General features: G+C 36.5%; 1 protein-coding gene across 4 annotated transcripts in view; it reads left to right on the top strand.

Moving 5' to 3' along the window:
* TBC1D5 (TBC1 domain family member 5) overlaps positions 1–16,937 on the top strand; it is a 192,942-nt gene that overhangs the window by 102,427 nt on the left and 73,578 nt on the right. For all 4 annotated transcript variants that reach the window (XM_086467911.1, XM_086467910.1, XM_086467909.1 and 1 more), the window contains exons 12-13: positions 8,046–8,188; positions 14,833–14,939. In XM_086467911.1, the coding sequence (XP_086324037.1) occupies positions 8,046–8,188; positions 14,833–14,939 (250 nt within the window). The remainder of the gene's footprint in view (positions 1–8,045; positions 8,189–14,832; positions 14,940–16,937) is intronic.

Genomic DNA, 16,937 nt, shown 5'->3' with positions numbered 1-16,937 from the left:
AACCTGAACATTGTACATTTCTCCCACTGCAGAGAGTGTCTTTAAATTAAATGCTACATTCAGTGCAAGTCTCTGATCACTTAAGTTACATCCACAATATAAATTTCCACCTAAAGGTCCAGTTCTTCCCACCTTTCCTGCTAAAAAAATGGGAAACTTGCTTCTGTTTTCTCTTCTAAACACATTCAAGTTCTTAGCTCTGTTTTTCAAGTTTTTACTGTTATGGAAAAGCCAGTTGCAGACTTCTCTCTGATACTAATCAAATCCATTTTCAAATCAGTTGAACAGACTAATGAGGGTTCTTTTTACTCTTTCCTATTCCGCAAGCTTATAGTCTTGTAGTATCTAAAAACAAAAATAGCCTCTGAAAATGTTAGAGGGATGAAATGGAAAGGGGAAGTGTCTGTAATCTAACCAACCCAGTACAGAAAGCTAAAATTGATGGAGATCAGCACTGATCATGAAAACAGTCATTGTGTCTTACAGTGTGTTAGTCCATAATTACTGTTACAAATAAATTTAGATTCAAGCTTTTCCAGAAATGGACTATTGCAGATTTGGTGTGAGAACCATTTGCAAAGCCTGAAAATAAATTACTACTTTAAAAAACATTTGAATATGCAGAGAAACTAGAATGCTGTCAGAGAAAAAAAGTCAAAAGCAAGTTGACCCATTAGATAAAGGAGAGGTGAGCCTGTTACATGCATATTAAGATCTTATTTCAGCCAGTCATATTGTTGGAGTTTTACATTAAGAAGATCAGTCAGATAAATTGCAAAATCAGAATAGTAACCCAAGATTATACAGGTTTGTAAGTTTAAGTATTCTGAATTCCTGCTTTTATAAGACTTTATCAAATAATCTCTGAATCAGATCCAATCTTACATGATATCACTCCAGAATTTTGTAATTACATCTGATCAGATTTCAAAGACGTAAGGAAAACCACCACATCTTTAGGCAAGTTTCTTCAATGTTCTACTTGTCATTGCAGGGGTTGTATTTGTTTATGAGGTTATTGTGGAAGGGGAGAACAGCTTGTGGTGATCCTTTAGTGTATATTTTACATGCCAGTTTGTTGCTATGAATTCACGTATCATTTGTCTTCCCCTTGGTGAAGCCATGCTGATTACCTCTGATGATTTTCTTGTCCTTCATGTGCCTGAAATGGTTTCCAGGATTAGCTGCTCCATCATCTTCCCAAGGATCAAGGTGAGGCTGATTGGCCTGTAGTTCCCTGGGTCCTCCTTCTTAACCTTCTTGAAGACAGGAGTGGCATTTGCTTTACTTCAGTCTTTGGACATTCTCCCAGTTGCCATGATTGATCAAAGGTTATTGACAGTGGCCTTGCAATGCCTCCCTCAGCATTCATGGATGCGTCCCATTCAGGGCCCATCGACTTATGTATGTCCGGTCTGCTGAAGTATTCCCTGACCCTATCCTCTTCCACCAAGGGTACATCTTCCTCGCTCCTCTGTCTCTGGGACCTGAGATTCCTGAAAGCCAGTTCTGCTAGTGAAGACTGAGGTGAAGAAGGCTTTCAGTACTGCAGCCTTTTCCATGTCCTGTGAACCAGATGCCCTGGTTATAGAGTAGAAAATGTTGAGCAGAGTTTTAAAATCAGGAATAGATTTTAGTGAGTATGGTTACAAGTAATCCTCTTTGTAAAAGTTTTTTTAAGGAAAATTATCGTTGGGGCGTATACTATAGCAGGGTGAAGTGGCAGGCGAAGTGTACACTTTGCAATGGCTGCATGAAGGAGCAAAATACATCACTCCTGACAGTATTAAGTGGATTCCCATAAACTCACATGAAAAAACTTCCAAAACAAACTCAGAACATGAAAGTACAACTATCAACACTTAAAACAGTACAGCAAGGTAGAACTACATTGCCGACCAAAACCGTAGCAATAACATGATGGAAAATTATATTCCCTCCAGGAAGGGCACCACTACTTCTTGTGGACGTGTCCAAGGCACCCAGCGGTAGTTGCTGGTATCACCCAAGAAGTTGGCTGTAGGTGGGGAGCAGCAGTAGGTCACAGTGGCAGCCATGGAAAATCTGAAGCGAAGGGCAGCTCCAGTGCCAAAACAGGTGCTAAAGTTAGTTAAGAACTGGAACAGAAACCTACCCAAAGCAGGCTAACAGGCTCAATAGTTTTATTGTAGAACATTTCTAAAAATATTAAATACTAGTGCTTTGAAGGTGCAATGGCACCTTTTTCATTAAGCACATTCCTGCAAGTGATTATATTACAATTGTTCTGGTTTAAGACAGTGTCATGGTTTAAGCCCACCCAGTGTAGTTTCATTTTTATTTGAATTGTTTTCAAACACCGTACTTTTTATCTTTGCATGACACCCCAGTTTCTAAGCTGTGGAACAGAAAGCCTGTGGATTTTATCATAGTTTTTAAAGTTGAGGGTTTTTTAATGTAACAGTGTCAGACTTAAAAGATGAATGGATGTGAGCACAAACCAAAGAGAATTTGAGACAGAAAAAAAAAAAAAAAAAATAACCTAGCTTGTATCCACCCAGCAGTAGAGCCATGGTTAGTGCATTTGGTGCAGTGGTCCACCAAATCTTCATGCAGCCAGTACAGGAGCAGCTGGATGAAATGAACACCCCACATGGGAATGCAGAACAAGACAGTTCCACCTAGATCACGGTCACACCAAAGCGTGTGTGTTGTTCTCTGGCAGAATAGCAATCCTATAATACAAGCCTAAAATTACTTAAACAGATAAGGCAGGTGTATGCGCACACATAAGAAGAATCTTTTTTATATTACCTCTAAGTCTAAGAAGAAGCTGAATGATTTGTTAGATACTGGCACACACTTTTCACTCCTTATCACACACACTTCTGTACAATCAGCCTACGCTGCTGGAGACGATGTGGTAGAAATCTATAATATTTAAATGTTTTACAGCCTAAGGAAAATCTGATCATCTTGTCTGCCTTCTCAAATGACAAAGGCCACATAATTTTATCTAATAAATCCAGAATTAACATTTGAATTTATGGCTGAAGTAAACACATCTTCTAGCAAGATGTCTGTTTTCATTCCCTTCACAAGTTAAGTAGATTAAGGCAAAAAACTGAACATATGCTGTAACAATATCTCACTGTACATCCTTTATGGGTGATGTGCATATGAGGGTATGCTGTGTGTAAAATTCTCAACATTTAGATCAAATACATCATAAGTTACTGTAAATCCCTGAAAGTCTGGTGAGCTTCCCACATAACTTCTTGTACCAGATTTTTTTTACTTTAATGGGATTTCATGTGCTTCTCTCTGTTCTGACAAAATATTGGATTTTAATAAAACTTTGGTTATTTTAGAAATGTCATTTTGTTAATTGTTACACTTAGCTTTTCTGCCTGTCTTCTCACCTGTGATCATTAAGGGTTTCTCATGCACCAGGAACAGTACTGCCCTTCCACAAGATCCTTGTAGAAGAGTAGGTGAAAGACCAAGTTGTGATTATATTTCGGGCATCTTTCCTTCGCTGTTGTGTATTGTTTCAAGGTTTTATTAATCTCTTTAGGACATTCCATAAAAAAATCCCTGAAGTGTATAAAGCTACAGGAGTCTTAATAAAACAAGATTTATTAAGAAAGGAGACGGAACACTGGAGAAATGGACTGTATAACAAGTCTAGTCTGAAATGTTCCTAAAGCTTGGTACACAGTCTTCTTCAACGGCAGCCCCGTGTCCATAGGTTAGCAACATAGACTTGTGAAATGGTAGTGCAGGAATCAGGTCTGCCCAGAGTAGTGCTTGCTGACTGGCATTGGACTATTTAATTCTTTATCTGCTGTACAGCTTTAAGTTCTTTTGAAAGTGTTATACAAATGTCGCTCCTCATCCTTTTTCCATATCTTATTTTTGAACAAGCAGATCACAGCTCAAGTCTGTCTACCCTTTCTCCTAAATTATTGACCATGACTTTACATAGTAAATTGCACTGGCTACAAATGTTTGCTTGAACATAATTCATGACAGAGTTTAAAGAGACAGAGCTTACATATCATTTTCTCAGCCAGTAAACAACTGATGTTAATTTTGGCATTTCTCAGCTTCCGAGTGCTTAGTTTTGATAAGATGGTGTTCTTTTCAATAGTTACAGTCCATTTAAATAATTTTCTTATTTTATAAAAAAGCAGCAAAACTTGCACTGAAAATGAAATTACATCCTGCAAAATCCTACTGACCCTTCCTTTCTCTGGAAGGCTCGCACTGGTGAGTCTTGCAAGCATTGGAAACAGCATCCTCCACCATCACATTTGCTGAATAGCACTTGCCATTGCAGTGGCTGATATGCACCTTTGCCTTCACCCGGGGTAAAGGACAGGGTGGCAGATGCACTGTTGGGTTAGTGGCAAGAGATAAGAAAAAAAACTGAAAATACTCTGTGGAAATCTGCACTCTGCTGTGTTTAGGTCAACCAAGGAATTATCAAATTTGGGCTTTTTTTTTTTAATATACACAACAAAAAGGAAATACCAGGGATGATGATGGTTTGATTCTAAACCTTCTTAATGAAAAGCTTGGGGAAAAAATAAGTTAAGCATGAGCAGAATTTTTTTAACCTGGTTCTAATGAATAGTATCAATGAATAAAAAAAAAAAAATCAAGCCTTGAGCAGATGCTTGGAGTGGAAGATATACTGAAGACTTCAGTTTAGCAAAAGTATAAATGGCTGAAAACAGGCTCCTAAAAAGTAGAATTTTTAAGCAACTTGTTGACAAGTTGTAGGTCCTAGATTTAGTCACTTAGAAATAGCTTCAGAGTCAGGCTTTCCCTTTCCTGGTGTTACTTTTTTTTTTATTCTTTCTGATTCATTCTGTTGTATTGTCCTCATAAGCACTCCTAAACTATTTGTATCACCTCATCTGTAACCGTTTCTGAGGCTTATCTAATTTCTTTAAAGGAATCCTCTGCCTTCCAAGAAGACAAGAGAAGATAACCGGCTAAATATATGTAATTCGTATCATAAGTTAATTTTATTGATGCTTGGAGAAGTGTCCTGTAAATCTCAGTCAAAATGTGGTTTTAGTTAAAACTGGTAAGGCTGGATCATTGCCTTCTTTAATGGCTTTACCAGAGCACAGTTTTGTCCTGCTTTCCCTGTATTGTAAGGTCATTAGTGAATCATTATCTATTGCTAGTAATTACTGATCTCTTGAGAATATTGGTTTAATTATATAGGAATCGTAAGTGGAAGATACAGTTACATATTCTACAATGTAGGTCGCAGTACCTTGGTGTATTATAGCTTTAAAGAATCTGTTGGGTTTGGGGTTTTTTTGTAAATTGTAATTGCTAAGTGTGCCTGGTAAAATATGAGTTACTGTATTATTGCATGTGATAAAAGGTATACTATTGTGAGCCTTGCTGTCTGCAGGTGTAACAGATGTAAGGCGAGATTAACAGGACAGAACAATAATTAAACCACAGACAGCCATCTCAAAAAAAAAAAAAAAAAAAAAAGAGGTTTATCATGTCCAGTGCAATTATTAAGTGTGTCTTAAATTCTCTGCAAATATTTGTGAAAGCAATAAAAAACATGTTACGTTGAAAGACAGCTTTTCAGTGTGGACACTGACTTTAAAGAATTAAGATCCCTTTTTATGAATATAAAAGCTGAGTGAAGTCCTGCCATATGGCAGTGTGGTTCTTAGGCAGTAGGGTCCTTGGTTTATAGATGCTATGAGCTAAATGCTGCCGAAGAAAATAAGAGAGCAGTTACTATATATGCATTTACAACAGTATGAATTGCTTACTCCCTTTAAGACAGCGAGGTTCAAATAATTAACGGTAATATTATGGTTGCAAAAGGAAGTCCAGTTGTTCTTCAGCAGTCTGCATCTGTGAAACATGATACCTCTGGGGACTGAGATTTAATTTCCCCAGGAGAAAATATAAAAGCTGGAGAAAAAAGGAATGACTTCTGCTTGAGGAGAATAAACCTGCATCTACAAACGATTAACACTGCATAATGAAGTAGTAAAGAAGCAAAAGAGATTTCTAATAAAAGACTAATAACAAATCCCATTACACCATGGTGTATTTTTTCCCTTGAAGTGTATTAGACTTTTAGCAAGGCTTCTGAATGAGATTTGAGTAGTTGCAAGCAAAGTCAGCTGAAACGTTTCAAGCATAGCTGAAATTTCTTGCCTAACAGTTTGGTAAGTTGAAAGTTGCAGTTTTACAGGTGGGAGGGGTTGTTAATGCAAGTAATAGGCTTCACGCAGAGTTTGGGTAACGTTTGAGTCAGTGTAGGATAATAGTCTCCTGTAGGCTAGGCACTGTAGGGAAATGTGCCACTGTATGGTGAAACCCCTCAGAACAGATGTATTAAATGGACTAGCTAAGCCTTGCTTTTGTGTTAACAGTTCTTCTGACTTCTCTTTCTGAGGTCTGAAAATAAGTCCTCATAGGAAAGGGGTTTGATCAGAGAGGGAACTACACAGAGAGTTTGTGCTTTGCCATAGCTAACGTTGTGACTTTTATAATTACTACACTAACATATAAAGTTACGAGACCTTAGAACATAATGTTTGATATAAGGATGTGATGATGCTGTCTTTTGAAAGCGTGTATTTTCACTTTTAAAGGGGAACATGCAAGGGAAAAAATTCTGTGTATTGGTCTCTAAATCCGTAACATGGATGTTTTTGCAGGTTATGCTTATGGTTCCAGTGGCGGCGGAATAAAAGTTTAGTGAACAAAACCTTGATTTACAAAACAGTCCCTTTGAATTTCTTTTGTAAGAGAGAGTCTTTTTGTACAGATTTTTGCTATCTTAAAAGCTTGTGCTCGACTGATGTGTTGGCGTTTGTTTGTCTAGAAATGAACTTTTATTACTGGAATCAGGAATAAAAAACAACACGTGCCTTACATCAGCAATGAGTTCTGGGACAAAAATGGTTAAACATGAATTCTTACAAGTGAAACTCATCTTGCTGAAATTTCTAGTTGCCTTTTTAGAAATTTTTGTGAGTTTTAAGAATGACTTAATTTGCTTAACAGAAATTTGCAATCCATCTTTTCTTGCCACTGAATAAACAGATTCCACATGTGTAGTAATTTGCGTATCCCAGCTAAAAGTGTAATTCATTATTTTTAAGTCCATTTCTTAATAACTATTTGAGGATTAATGTTACTAGCTATTCTTTAGCTCTTTCAAATGTAGCCTTAGATAATCCTAACTGAAAAGGTACAAAGCTAGCAGGTTTGTTCTGGAGTAGGAAGGGGAAGTGCCTTTCCTGAGGTCAGCAAGTCAGTTTAAGAGCCAGAACTGGAAATAAGAAATCTTGAGAAATCATTTTCTTCTACTGCATCTCCATCTTCGAGCCTCATGCAAATACTGCATTTAATGACAGGTTTTCACATTCTGCTATGTATGAAAACAGCACAGATATGAACAGGAATTAACGATACAGTTTACATGTAGATTATCACTAAACCTAGTAAAGACTTAAATCAGATCTAATCAAAATAGCATCCATAGCACGTTTTACGTGGCTCTGCAAACGCTGTCATCAATAACAGGGAGGAAGCCGCTTCAAAGTAAGTGTGACCCGGTCCATTTTAACTGCTGTTTGGCATCTGCCTCTGAACTGGCTTTCACTTGACTGAGGTTTTCAGGGCTTCTCATAAACCACTGGCTTCACCCTCCTGTTTTTGCTATTCCAAGCTATTCTTGCATAACATTTTCTCCCTTTCATCTTAGATCACCATCACATTAAATGCTTTAAAATATGATATATAGGGTTGATATATTTTGTCCTTCGAGGTTCACCCATGTAATAATATTAGTCAGTTAAGCTTCCACAGTCTGTAATGTATCGCTTTAATGTAGATGCAGTAACATTTCTACAAATACAATTAGCTAAGTGGTTATCACAGATCTTCACACTTGGCAAAATTTTCTGGTAAAATGTTTTGGATTGTAGCTGATATATGTATTCTGACTTTACCATACTTGGCAAAACGGAGAAATACAAATCACATATTTTCCTTTTTTTCAGGCGATGGGTAAGGCTCCTGTTTGGACGTGAATTCCCACTCCAGGACCTTCTGGTTGTCTGGGATGCTCTATTTGCTGACAGTATCACCCTGAATTTAGTTGACTACATTTTTGTAGCCATGTTGTTGTATATTAGAGATGCCTGTAAGTACCAACTATCTTACAATCTTTTAAAAAGAATGCAGACCTATTTTTCAAAGAAAAAGAGGACTTAAGAAATGCTAAATATCATTGTGACTTTTTTAACATACTGAAACATGTTCCAAATGGTAGGAGGGGAGCCATTTATTATCTGACGCGGTCTGCTGTATTTATGAAACAAATAATGTCTTGGAGTTAAATGCAGTTTGTTTTCTGAGTAGTTCTGTGGTTTTATATGAAGTTGCAGGTTTTATGTGCAGTAAGTGATACAGGTATGTATAGAGCTCCACCTTCTGACCAAGCTGATGAATTGAGTAAAGCTGCCTTTTGACACTGGAAATATTTTTATACTGTTCTGCTATGAGAAATGTGAAAATGCACAAGACAATGACTCATAATTTTCAAAGATATATCTTGAAGGAAATGTAAATGCAGAGATGAGTAACAATTGAAAAATATGTTTATTCTATGCAAGAGTGGCATCTTTAAAAATTATTATTTCATTTTATTTTATTTTAGTACACCAGAAATATGTGCAAAGGCGAATTCTTATGGGTTAGTGATGACCAATAAATACATTACGTTGGGACAAATAAGAAATCACAAAAATATTGTTAGCTTATATAATTGTGAATGGGAGGAGGAAGATATGTAACGATTGAGACATTTATTTCTGTCTCATCGTATTTTGGAAAAAATTCCGTATGCAACTTTGCCGCAAGAAAGTATGTGTTGTGCAGCAAGATGCATGTCTGTCATTAAATATATGAATTCCATAGCATGCTGTTCAGAGTTAATTATATACAATCTGTAAGCTTTAGGTTATAACAAGGTCGCATATTTGACACAATTTTGTATTCTGGGACACATGAAGTTTTCAACATCTGTGGTTCCTATTTTAGGGCCCAATCTTGAAAATATAATGTGCATGTACTTTGCACGTACTGTCGTTCCACTGCCTGCCTTCATGTGGTTTTTTTAATTACTTTTTTAATAAACATGCAGCATATAGAGCTACCTTACATTCTTCTCGAAGAAATGGACATTTAATTCAGTTTAGAGGTTTCAAAATTAATGCTGCTGTTTCAGGATGATCTGATTCCAGGTCATAATGTTCTGCAATCTAAATCTGGCTTGTTTACGTGCAGTAAACTGAAATAATCTTAAATTTTTTTGTATAGATATGTAGTACAGATACATGTAAAACTGTGTCTTAACATCAGTATTTTATTTTGTGTCATCATTTCCCTTTAAAAAAAAAAATAGAGATGTATTTGTAAGCACCCTCTCTTCTTGGGGAGGGAAGTTTGTTCTGGGTTTATTTTCTTTTGCTTTGTGGTGCTCATGTACAGGTATTGGTATAAGGTAAATAAAAACTTGAGCTAAAAATGTGTTCTAGGCATCTGTATGAAATCAGTCTCCCTCTTTTCTCTGAAATCCCCAGGCTTCGTAAAAAGAGTAGTAAACAGCTTTAGAGTGGAGTACATTTGCCCAAGTGAGATGCAAAGTCATGTCATCAGGACAGCTAATACTCCGTACATTTACTGTTTTTATAATAAGTAACTTTTTGTTCTATAGTTGGAACTAGTTATTTACTCTAAGCCTAATAGAATGGTGAAACAAAATACCCAGTCATAAATAATGTAGACTTGGATGTATCTTCAAAGTCAAGCTCAAACTGTAGCAATTTCCACCATTCTGGGTTTGATGAAAGAAAGCTTTTCTTACATATCTGTAATAGAAAAGTTTTCCATTTTTCCTTGTGTTTTATTGCTGATGATATTTGAGCTTTGAATGGAGTTCAAAGTTCTGTTGTAATATTTTTAAAAACATTTTCAAATAAAATAAGTTTCTAAAAGGTTCTCTTTATTTGGTGAAAGGAAATGTTAGCTCGAAAAGTCTGATGTTGTTAATCATTATAAATAAACCATCTGGAAAGTTTCAGTTAAAAAACATTGAAACAATAGGAATAATAATAGAGCTTCTAAGATACTATGTTATAAAAACGTCAAACGTAACCAATGATAACAACACAGTACTGAAGGCATTTGAAAGTTTAAAAATTATGCAGATTCTTTTATACCAACACTTTTGGGGATTGAGGAGAAGTTGCTGGTTTGGGAATTGATGGATTTTTTCCTGTATTTTATTATGATGTTCTCAAGGACATGATTTTAGGAAAGTATTATTTCTGCTATATTTTTCATTTTATTTTAGTTTTGAAATCCTCTATTACTCAAACTATATATTATTAATGGAGAAAGGAGCATTTAGATTATTAGATTATTGTTTATGCATTTTAGGGATTACAGATACATAATTATGTACACAGCCATTCTGTAAACTGCTCTGTTCAGTTTTACATCTGTATCCAAGCAGAGCTTTATCTGTGGAGTAGATAATCCTCACAAGCCAAGTGCAGGGTTGTGTACCGAAGTATCTGTGAGTATTAATACATTTTTTTCTGGGTTTCTTTGGAAAAATTCAGACAAAACAACCTTTTTCTAAAAAAAAATCTGTCAAATCAGAAGCACGATTGTTACTTCTTTTTCACCAATAGGGATGTATATGCAATTATTGATGAAATCAGAATTGAGAGGAGGATGTGGTGCAAAAATATATGTATTTTAAACAGTTTCCTTCAGGAAGGAGAAAAATGAACAAACCTGGAAGACCCATCTATATTTTGTATAGTAAACTAATGTCATTATTGCACCAGGAGCTAATTTTGACTATTCAGTGTTAGAATAAGTATCTTTTTGTCACGTTCCCACTTGAAGTCTAGCTACGGCCATTGTTAGGATATACTTTTTCTTCTCTAAAACCGTTCTGAATATTTAGAGGGAAATAAAGGAGCCACAGCCTCTTCTTAGAGGAGCTGATTTGTTATTTTTGTTATAGTGCAAGATGTTCGTATTATTTATGTTTAACTCAATTTAATTTTTTACTAAAGAGAACATAGCCATGCATAAAGCAGGAGGGGGAAGTAGTCCCACCTTTCCTAGGTTACGAAGTCATCTGGATACAGGATGAGTGACATCAAACATTGAACTCTGAAGAAATGACATGTGGCAGAAAATTAGGACTTTGTTGAGGTCAGGTACAGTTAGTTTACATGTTTTCCGCCACTATTACTGCTGCTTGCATCCAGGAATTATTGTTGGACCAAGAGAGAAAAGCCAGTCTTATCTAAAGCAGAAGGGAGAAAGGAAGTTGATGTTCCTCTGGGCACTGCATAACAAATATTAATCAAAAGGCAGTAAGATTGGTTTCTCTACGTAGAGGAGTTTCTCTACTCCCTTCGCTAGAAATACCAATAGTACTCTCCTTTGGAGAAGTGAGAACTTGTTGTTCACAATAAAAGTTGGCTCCAAATGTGACTCTTGCAAAGACAATTAGTGAAGAAAAAGCACAGGTACAGAAACACCAAGCTTATTACAGTGCATCTGGCCACAGTGTAAGATATTTCACCATTGAATTTCAGCACCATCCAACTACTGCTGAGACTGGATAAATTTGTATTGCACAGAATCTCCTTCCAGAAATTTTATCCTATGGTTGATTCTTAGAAATCCTTTTAACTCTGATATGCATGTTCAGAGAAGGGGTGTTCATTTTGTTTTACTATTATTTTCTCTATCATTTTTTAGAAAACTGCCACTCTGTTGGATGATATTATACATTCTGTCCTGAAGAGACAAGAATCATAGACTGGTTTGGATTGGAAGGGACCTTCCAGGATCTTCTAGTCCAACCCCTGCCATGGACAGGGACACCTTCCACTAGACCAGGCTGCTCAAAGCCCCATCCAACCTGGCCTTGAACACTGCCAGGGAGGGAGCATCTGCAGCCTCTCTGAGCAACCTGGTCCAGTGCCTCATCACCCTCACAGTAAAGAATTTCTTCCTTATGTCCAATCTAAGTCTATCCTCATTCAGTTTAAAACCGTTGTCCTTTTTCCTGTTACTACAGGCCCTGGTAAGAAGTCTCTGTCATTCTTATAGCCCCTTAATATATTGAAAGGCCACTCTAAGGTCTCCCTGGAGCCTTCTCTTCTCCAGGCTGAACAAACCTGACTCTCAGCCTGTCCTCACAGGGGAGGTGCTCCAGCCCCCTGATCGTTTTTGTGGCCCTCCTCTGGACCTGCTCCAACAGGTCCATGTCCTTCTTTTGCTGAGGACTTCAGAGATGGACACAGCACTGCAGGTGGGGCCTCACCAGAGCAGAGTACAGGGGGAGAATCCCCTCCCTTGACCTGCTGGCTACACTGCTTTTGATACAGCCCAGGATGCGATTGGCCTTTTGGGCTGCAAGCGCACATTCCCCGCTCATGGAGAGCATTACAGATCGCCCTGAAACAGAGGGTACCAAGAGGTGTTTCAGGAAAGTAATCCCTTTAACCCAAGGTTCCCCAGCAAATAGGGCACTGGCAACAATGTTCTTTTCTGTAAAGATTTTTGCATTGAAAGGGGACAGCTAAATATGTGGGGAAAACCCTAAAGATAAAGTAATTATGAAAGTTAGCAGGCCTTCCACATTGAAGTGATGGAGACTTTTATCTTCTTTGGATGGCAGGGTTTCATTTTAAAATTTAACTTTTAGGGATCAGAGGGGACACAGGTCATTGCCCAACAGTTTGATTTTTTTTCCATTTTTCAATAGCTTCAGTATTATACTTTTCAAAAAAATTATAATTAGAGTAAATGTCTTGTGGTTGAAAATATTTTTTTTTGTCGGGGGTCAAGTCAGCACCATTAAAATAAATTACCTTTTTAATATTTACTTTTCTCTGTGCCTGTACAGCAGCAAAGAACTCTTCCAGGAAAAAATAAATAAAGGATAATTTTAATCTATTTTACGTTGCAGAATAGGGCACATACTGATCTGTTCAGAAGATGAATGCATTGGTCTTACTGCCTATCGTTTATGAAAGTATTTAGAATTTACTGTCAATTGTCGATATTTTCATTTGCTTTGGTAAAAAGGCATCATGGTCATAACTGCAGTACAGTATCTTAAATTTGATTTACATATGAGTTTGATTGGGTATCTACTATGTGGTGCTGGTATTATACTCCTCTGAAAGAACTCTGACGGAGACCATTGTATTGTGTTCATTATGCCAGCTTTGTGACTTTGAGAAGAAAAAACAGGTACCTGAATATGAACAAGAAAAACAAAGGGTAGGAAAAAGAACAGGCAGAACAGATAAAGAATGAGTAGGATAAGTGAGTGCTTTACAAATGAAAGCAGATGTATGAAATTACAAGCTGTCGGATCAGCAACGGAAATGAAGATGATAAAGTGGTTCCCTACACAGATTATAATTATTCATTTTGCCCAGTCCTGCATGTTTTCCCCATAATCCTCTTGTTGAGGGAGGAAAGGTACAGGAGGATATGAGGCTTATTCACATGAAAGAAAAAAAGTAAAACATTCAAAATCTTTCTGTCCACAAACAGTCCTTTATTTTGCCTTTTATTGATTCAAAGTAATGTTGTATTTGCAATCATCCTTTCTGGTGTAGAGGCCTGATTAATTAAAAGTATTTGTTACTACAGCTAAAGTTCTCAGAATAGTAAAGTTTGTTAAAAATTTATTTACAATTACTGTTGTTGGAGGCTGTCTTTATGTTGCAGAGTGCAAGCATCATTAACAGGCATTACTTTGACAGCTGTGGCAGATGGATTGCCTGGATTTAGTTGGTGCAAAAGAAATGAAGTAGTTTACATAGACCTGCCTGAAAAGATGTCTTTAATAATTGCACTCATAATTAGATTGATTCGGGGGAAAAAAAAGAAAAAAAAAAAAAAAAACAGATGACAATGACAAGCAAAGAAACATAGAGTATACTTACATAGAGTCAGATAAAATCAAGCACAATTATAACAAAATTATAAACTTTAGCAAAGCATGCTGAAAATTTCCTGAATAAGTAAAAAATTCTAATAAATTTATTGGTATAATTTTAAGTATTTAAGAAATTAAAATCTAGCTTTTTCTCTTTTTCCTGAACATTTTGTGAATAGTTTCTGATTTATGAGAAAACAAGGAGTTGTTGACGTTTTATGTATGTGTATATTTATGTGTATGGGCTTCTCTATGTATATGTACGTAAGAACAACGTTTCAGCAAAGAATTGTCGGAGTCAGGGAAAGTTATCACAAAAGCAGGACCGAAGGTAAAACTTCTCTCACAAATTGTCATACTTAAATTTAGGTGAATGCAGATGAGCATCTGAAAAGTCAGTGTCCATTTTGGAGAGTAGGACTAGGTCTTCAGGCTCCACTGACTGTATTGCCCTTACCTCCACTGACTCAGGCAGGCTTTAGGTGCACAGCTGCAGAGATCTAAATTTAGGCATCTAGATCTGGAGCTAACACAAATGTCTATGACATAAAGTCAGAGGTAGGTTTAGCATTGTCCTTAATGATATTGGACCAAGTGTAGTCATGAAGCTTGATTATGCAATATCTTCTTTTACTCTGAGCACTGCTTGAGTTCTGAGAGACTTAATGTGGGAAAAGACAGCTGAATCTGAACTGTCATGAATCTACTGGAAAAGGTACTGCTTTGGAATATCAAAATAGATAGTAATATTTCACACTTTTTTCACTCTTTTTTTTTTCCTTACATTTTCATTGCAGTGATTTCAAGTAACTATCAGACCTGTTTGGGACTTCTGATGCATTATCCACCTATCGGAGATGTGCACTCCCTTATCCTAAGAGCTCTTTTTCTCCGAGATCCAAAGGTGAGATGCTTGCTTTGTAAATACAAAGAATTTCTATAATAAAATGTTCTAAATACTGTGAAGTTCATAACAACCTACATTTTGGGGTCTAAACTGTAGTTACAAGTTTCTTCTTACCTGACAAGAAAGCTGAAGGAAAGAATTGGTAAGCAAGAGTAGAAACAAGTTCATTTACTCTTTAAAGGATGGTAACTGCAGATGTTTATGCTCTTAGAATACCTTTGCTTGGTATTCTGCACAAACATCTTTCACGATAAAGTATTCTTTTGAGGGAAACAGTAATATTTTATATAATAACATAGTAAGCTGTGTAGAAACTGTCATGCAATTTCATCTGTAAGACCTTTTTCATGGGATTTCTGCAGATTAATCACTGTTAATCCTTAAAGCACTACCCCCACCCAATATATAATAGTTATGTGATGGTTTTCAATTAAAAAGAGAGTCTGCTGTTACAGTCTGAAAAGATTCACGAGTAAAATGTATACATTCATAAATTTTATGTTACAGTATACAGTTTTTTATATCTATACTAAAAAAAAGGTGAACCTCTTGCTGTTTTAGATTTGGTATATGTATATTTGTGGATATAATATACAGCAGATATCCACAGTATAGTGGATAAAGCGTTTGAGATGAAGCTGTACACAGTAATCTTTGCAGTACTCAGATCTTTGGCAGATATCAGAATTTGTGCTGCTGGTTTTGAACTGTCTTTGTGCATGTCCCATTAGTAGGCTGCCAGTGTAAAGTCTGATTTCCCTCATCTTCATGATGCATGTCACCTTTGAAAGTGAAAAATTCATCGCTTCTGCACTCTGACTGCCTTCTGCAAAATTTCATTCAGTACCAATGTTTACACTTTTAGGGATTAAGAAAAAAATTGTCTCTTTGTTTCTATATCAGTTTTTTGCAGAAATCTGCATCCTTACAGCTGCTTTCTTCATTCCTCTCGGGCACAAAGATTTCTTTCATGACGAGAAGTAAAGTATATCGCCTTTTCAGTGTGTAAGAAAGTTTGTAATGTTAGATCTCAGGAATCTTTCTTCAGATTTCAGCACCAGTCTGTGAAATCAGACTGCCCAGCATTTATTTATGTACTCTCTTAGCAAAGCAAGATAGAAGTATTCTTTAGAGGGAAGATACAGAGGAGGAAAAATTGTGCTAATATATCAAACAATCCAATATGTAATCTGTCATTTATTGAAGGTATATGTTAAAAGATAGAATAATGACTAATTATTCAGATGTCCTCTGAAGCACCCTAGGCAGAATGCAAGATATCCTACAAGCTGAAGGAAACAAAAATAAACTACCAACTTCCCGTGAAAGAAGCTTGATCACTATTCCGCTCCTTATGCTCTTGTCTCCAACAGAATGAAGTTATCAGGCTCATAAGGCCTCAGTGTCCTATTAATTAACATTCTCAGATGTTCCTCGAACACCTTTCAGAAAAATACTGGGTGTAGTTCCTACCATGTCTTTCAGGTATTTCTCCCTTCACTCAGGTGAATGAGTACTTAAAGCTCTTTCATGCAAAGACTGCTAGCTGTTTTGTCGATTTAAATGTGATTAATTACAATTGTTCCTCATTTCTGAGCCGTACTTACCTGCATGGGAAATACTCTGAAGGTTAGGAAGCTGTGATTTCCAGAGAATGAAGAGCCCTAAGGGACTTCCAGCCACGTCTGGTTTTACATTGGGTCTTTGGGTTGAGACCGCATAAGCAGATCTGGACTTCTTACAGTTAAGTGTTCTGAAGGATCACTCTAAAAGAAAAAAATAGCTTCTGGTCTGAGAAAGAAAATTTTCAATGCTATGACTTGAGTACCTCTTTCTTATCTTTCCGTAGGTATGATTTTAAGTTTCACTTATGTGTCTTTAAGCATATGTTGGTTCAATCCAACATATTTCTGAAATGGAAGTCTTATTATTCTATAAGACCTATACATAAAAATTTTCAAGTCTGTCAAAATTTTTCATTACACAGAATGAAAG

The sequence above is a fragment of the Leptosomus discolor genome, chromosome 7, assembly GCF_034619465.1.
Source record: "Leptosomus discolor isolate bLepDis1 chromosome 7, bLepDis1.hap2, whole genome shotgun sequence".
Lineage (NCBI taxonomy): Eukaryota > Metazoa > Chordata > Aves > Leptosomiformes > Leptosomidae > Leptosomus > Leptosomus discolor.
Note: the sequence above shows the minus strand (reverse complement) of the source record. Positions and strands in the feature narration are given on the sequence as shown.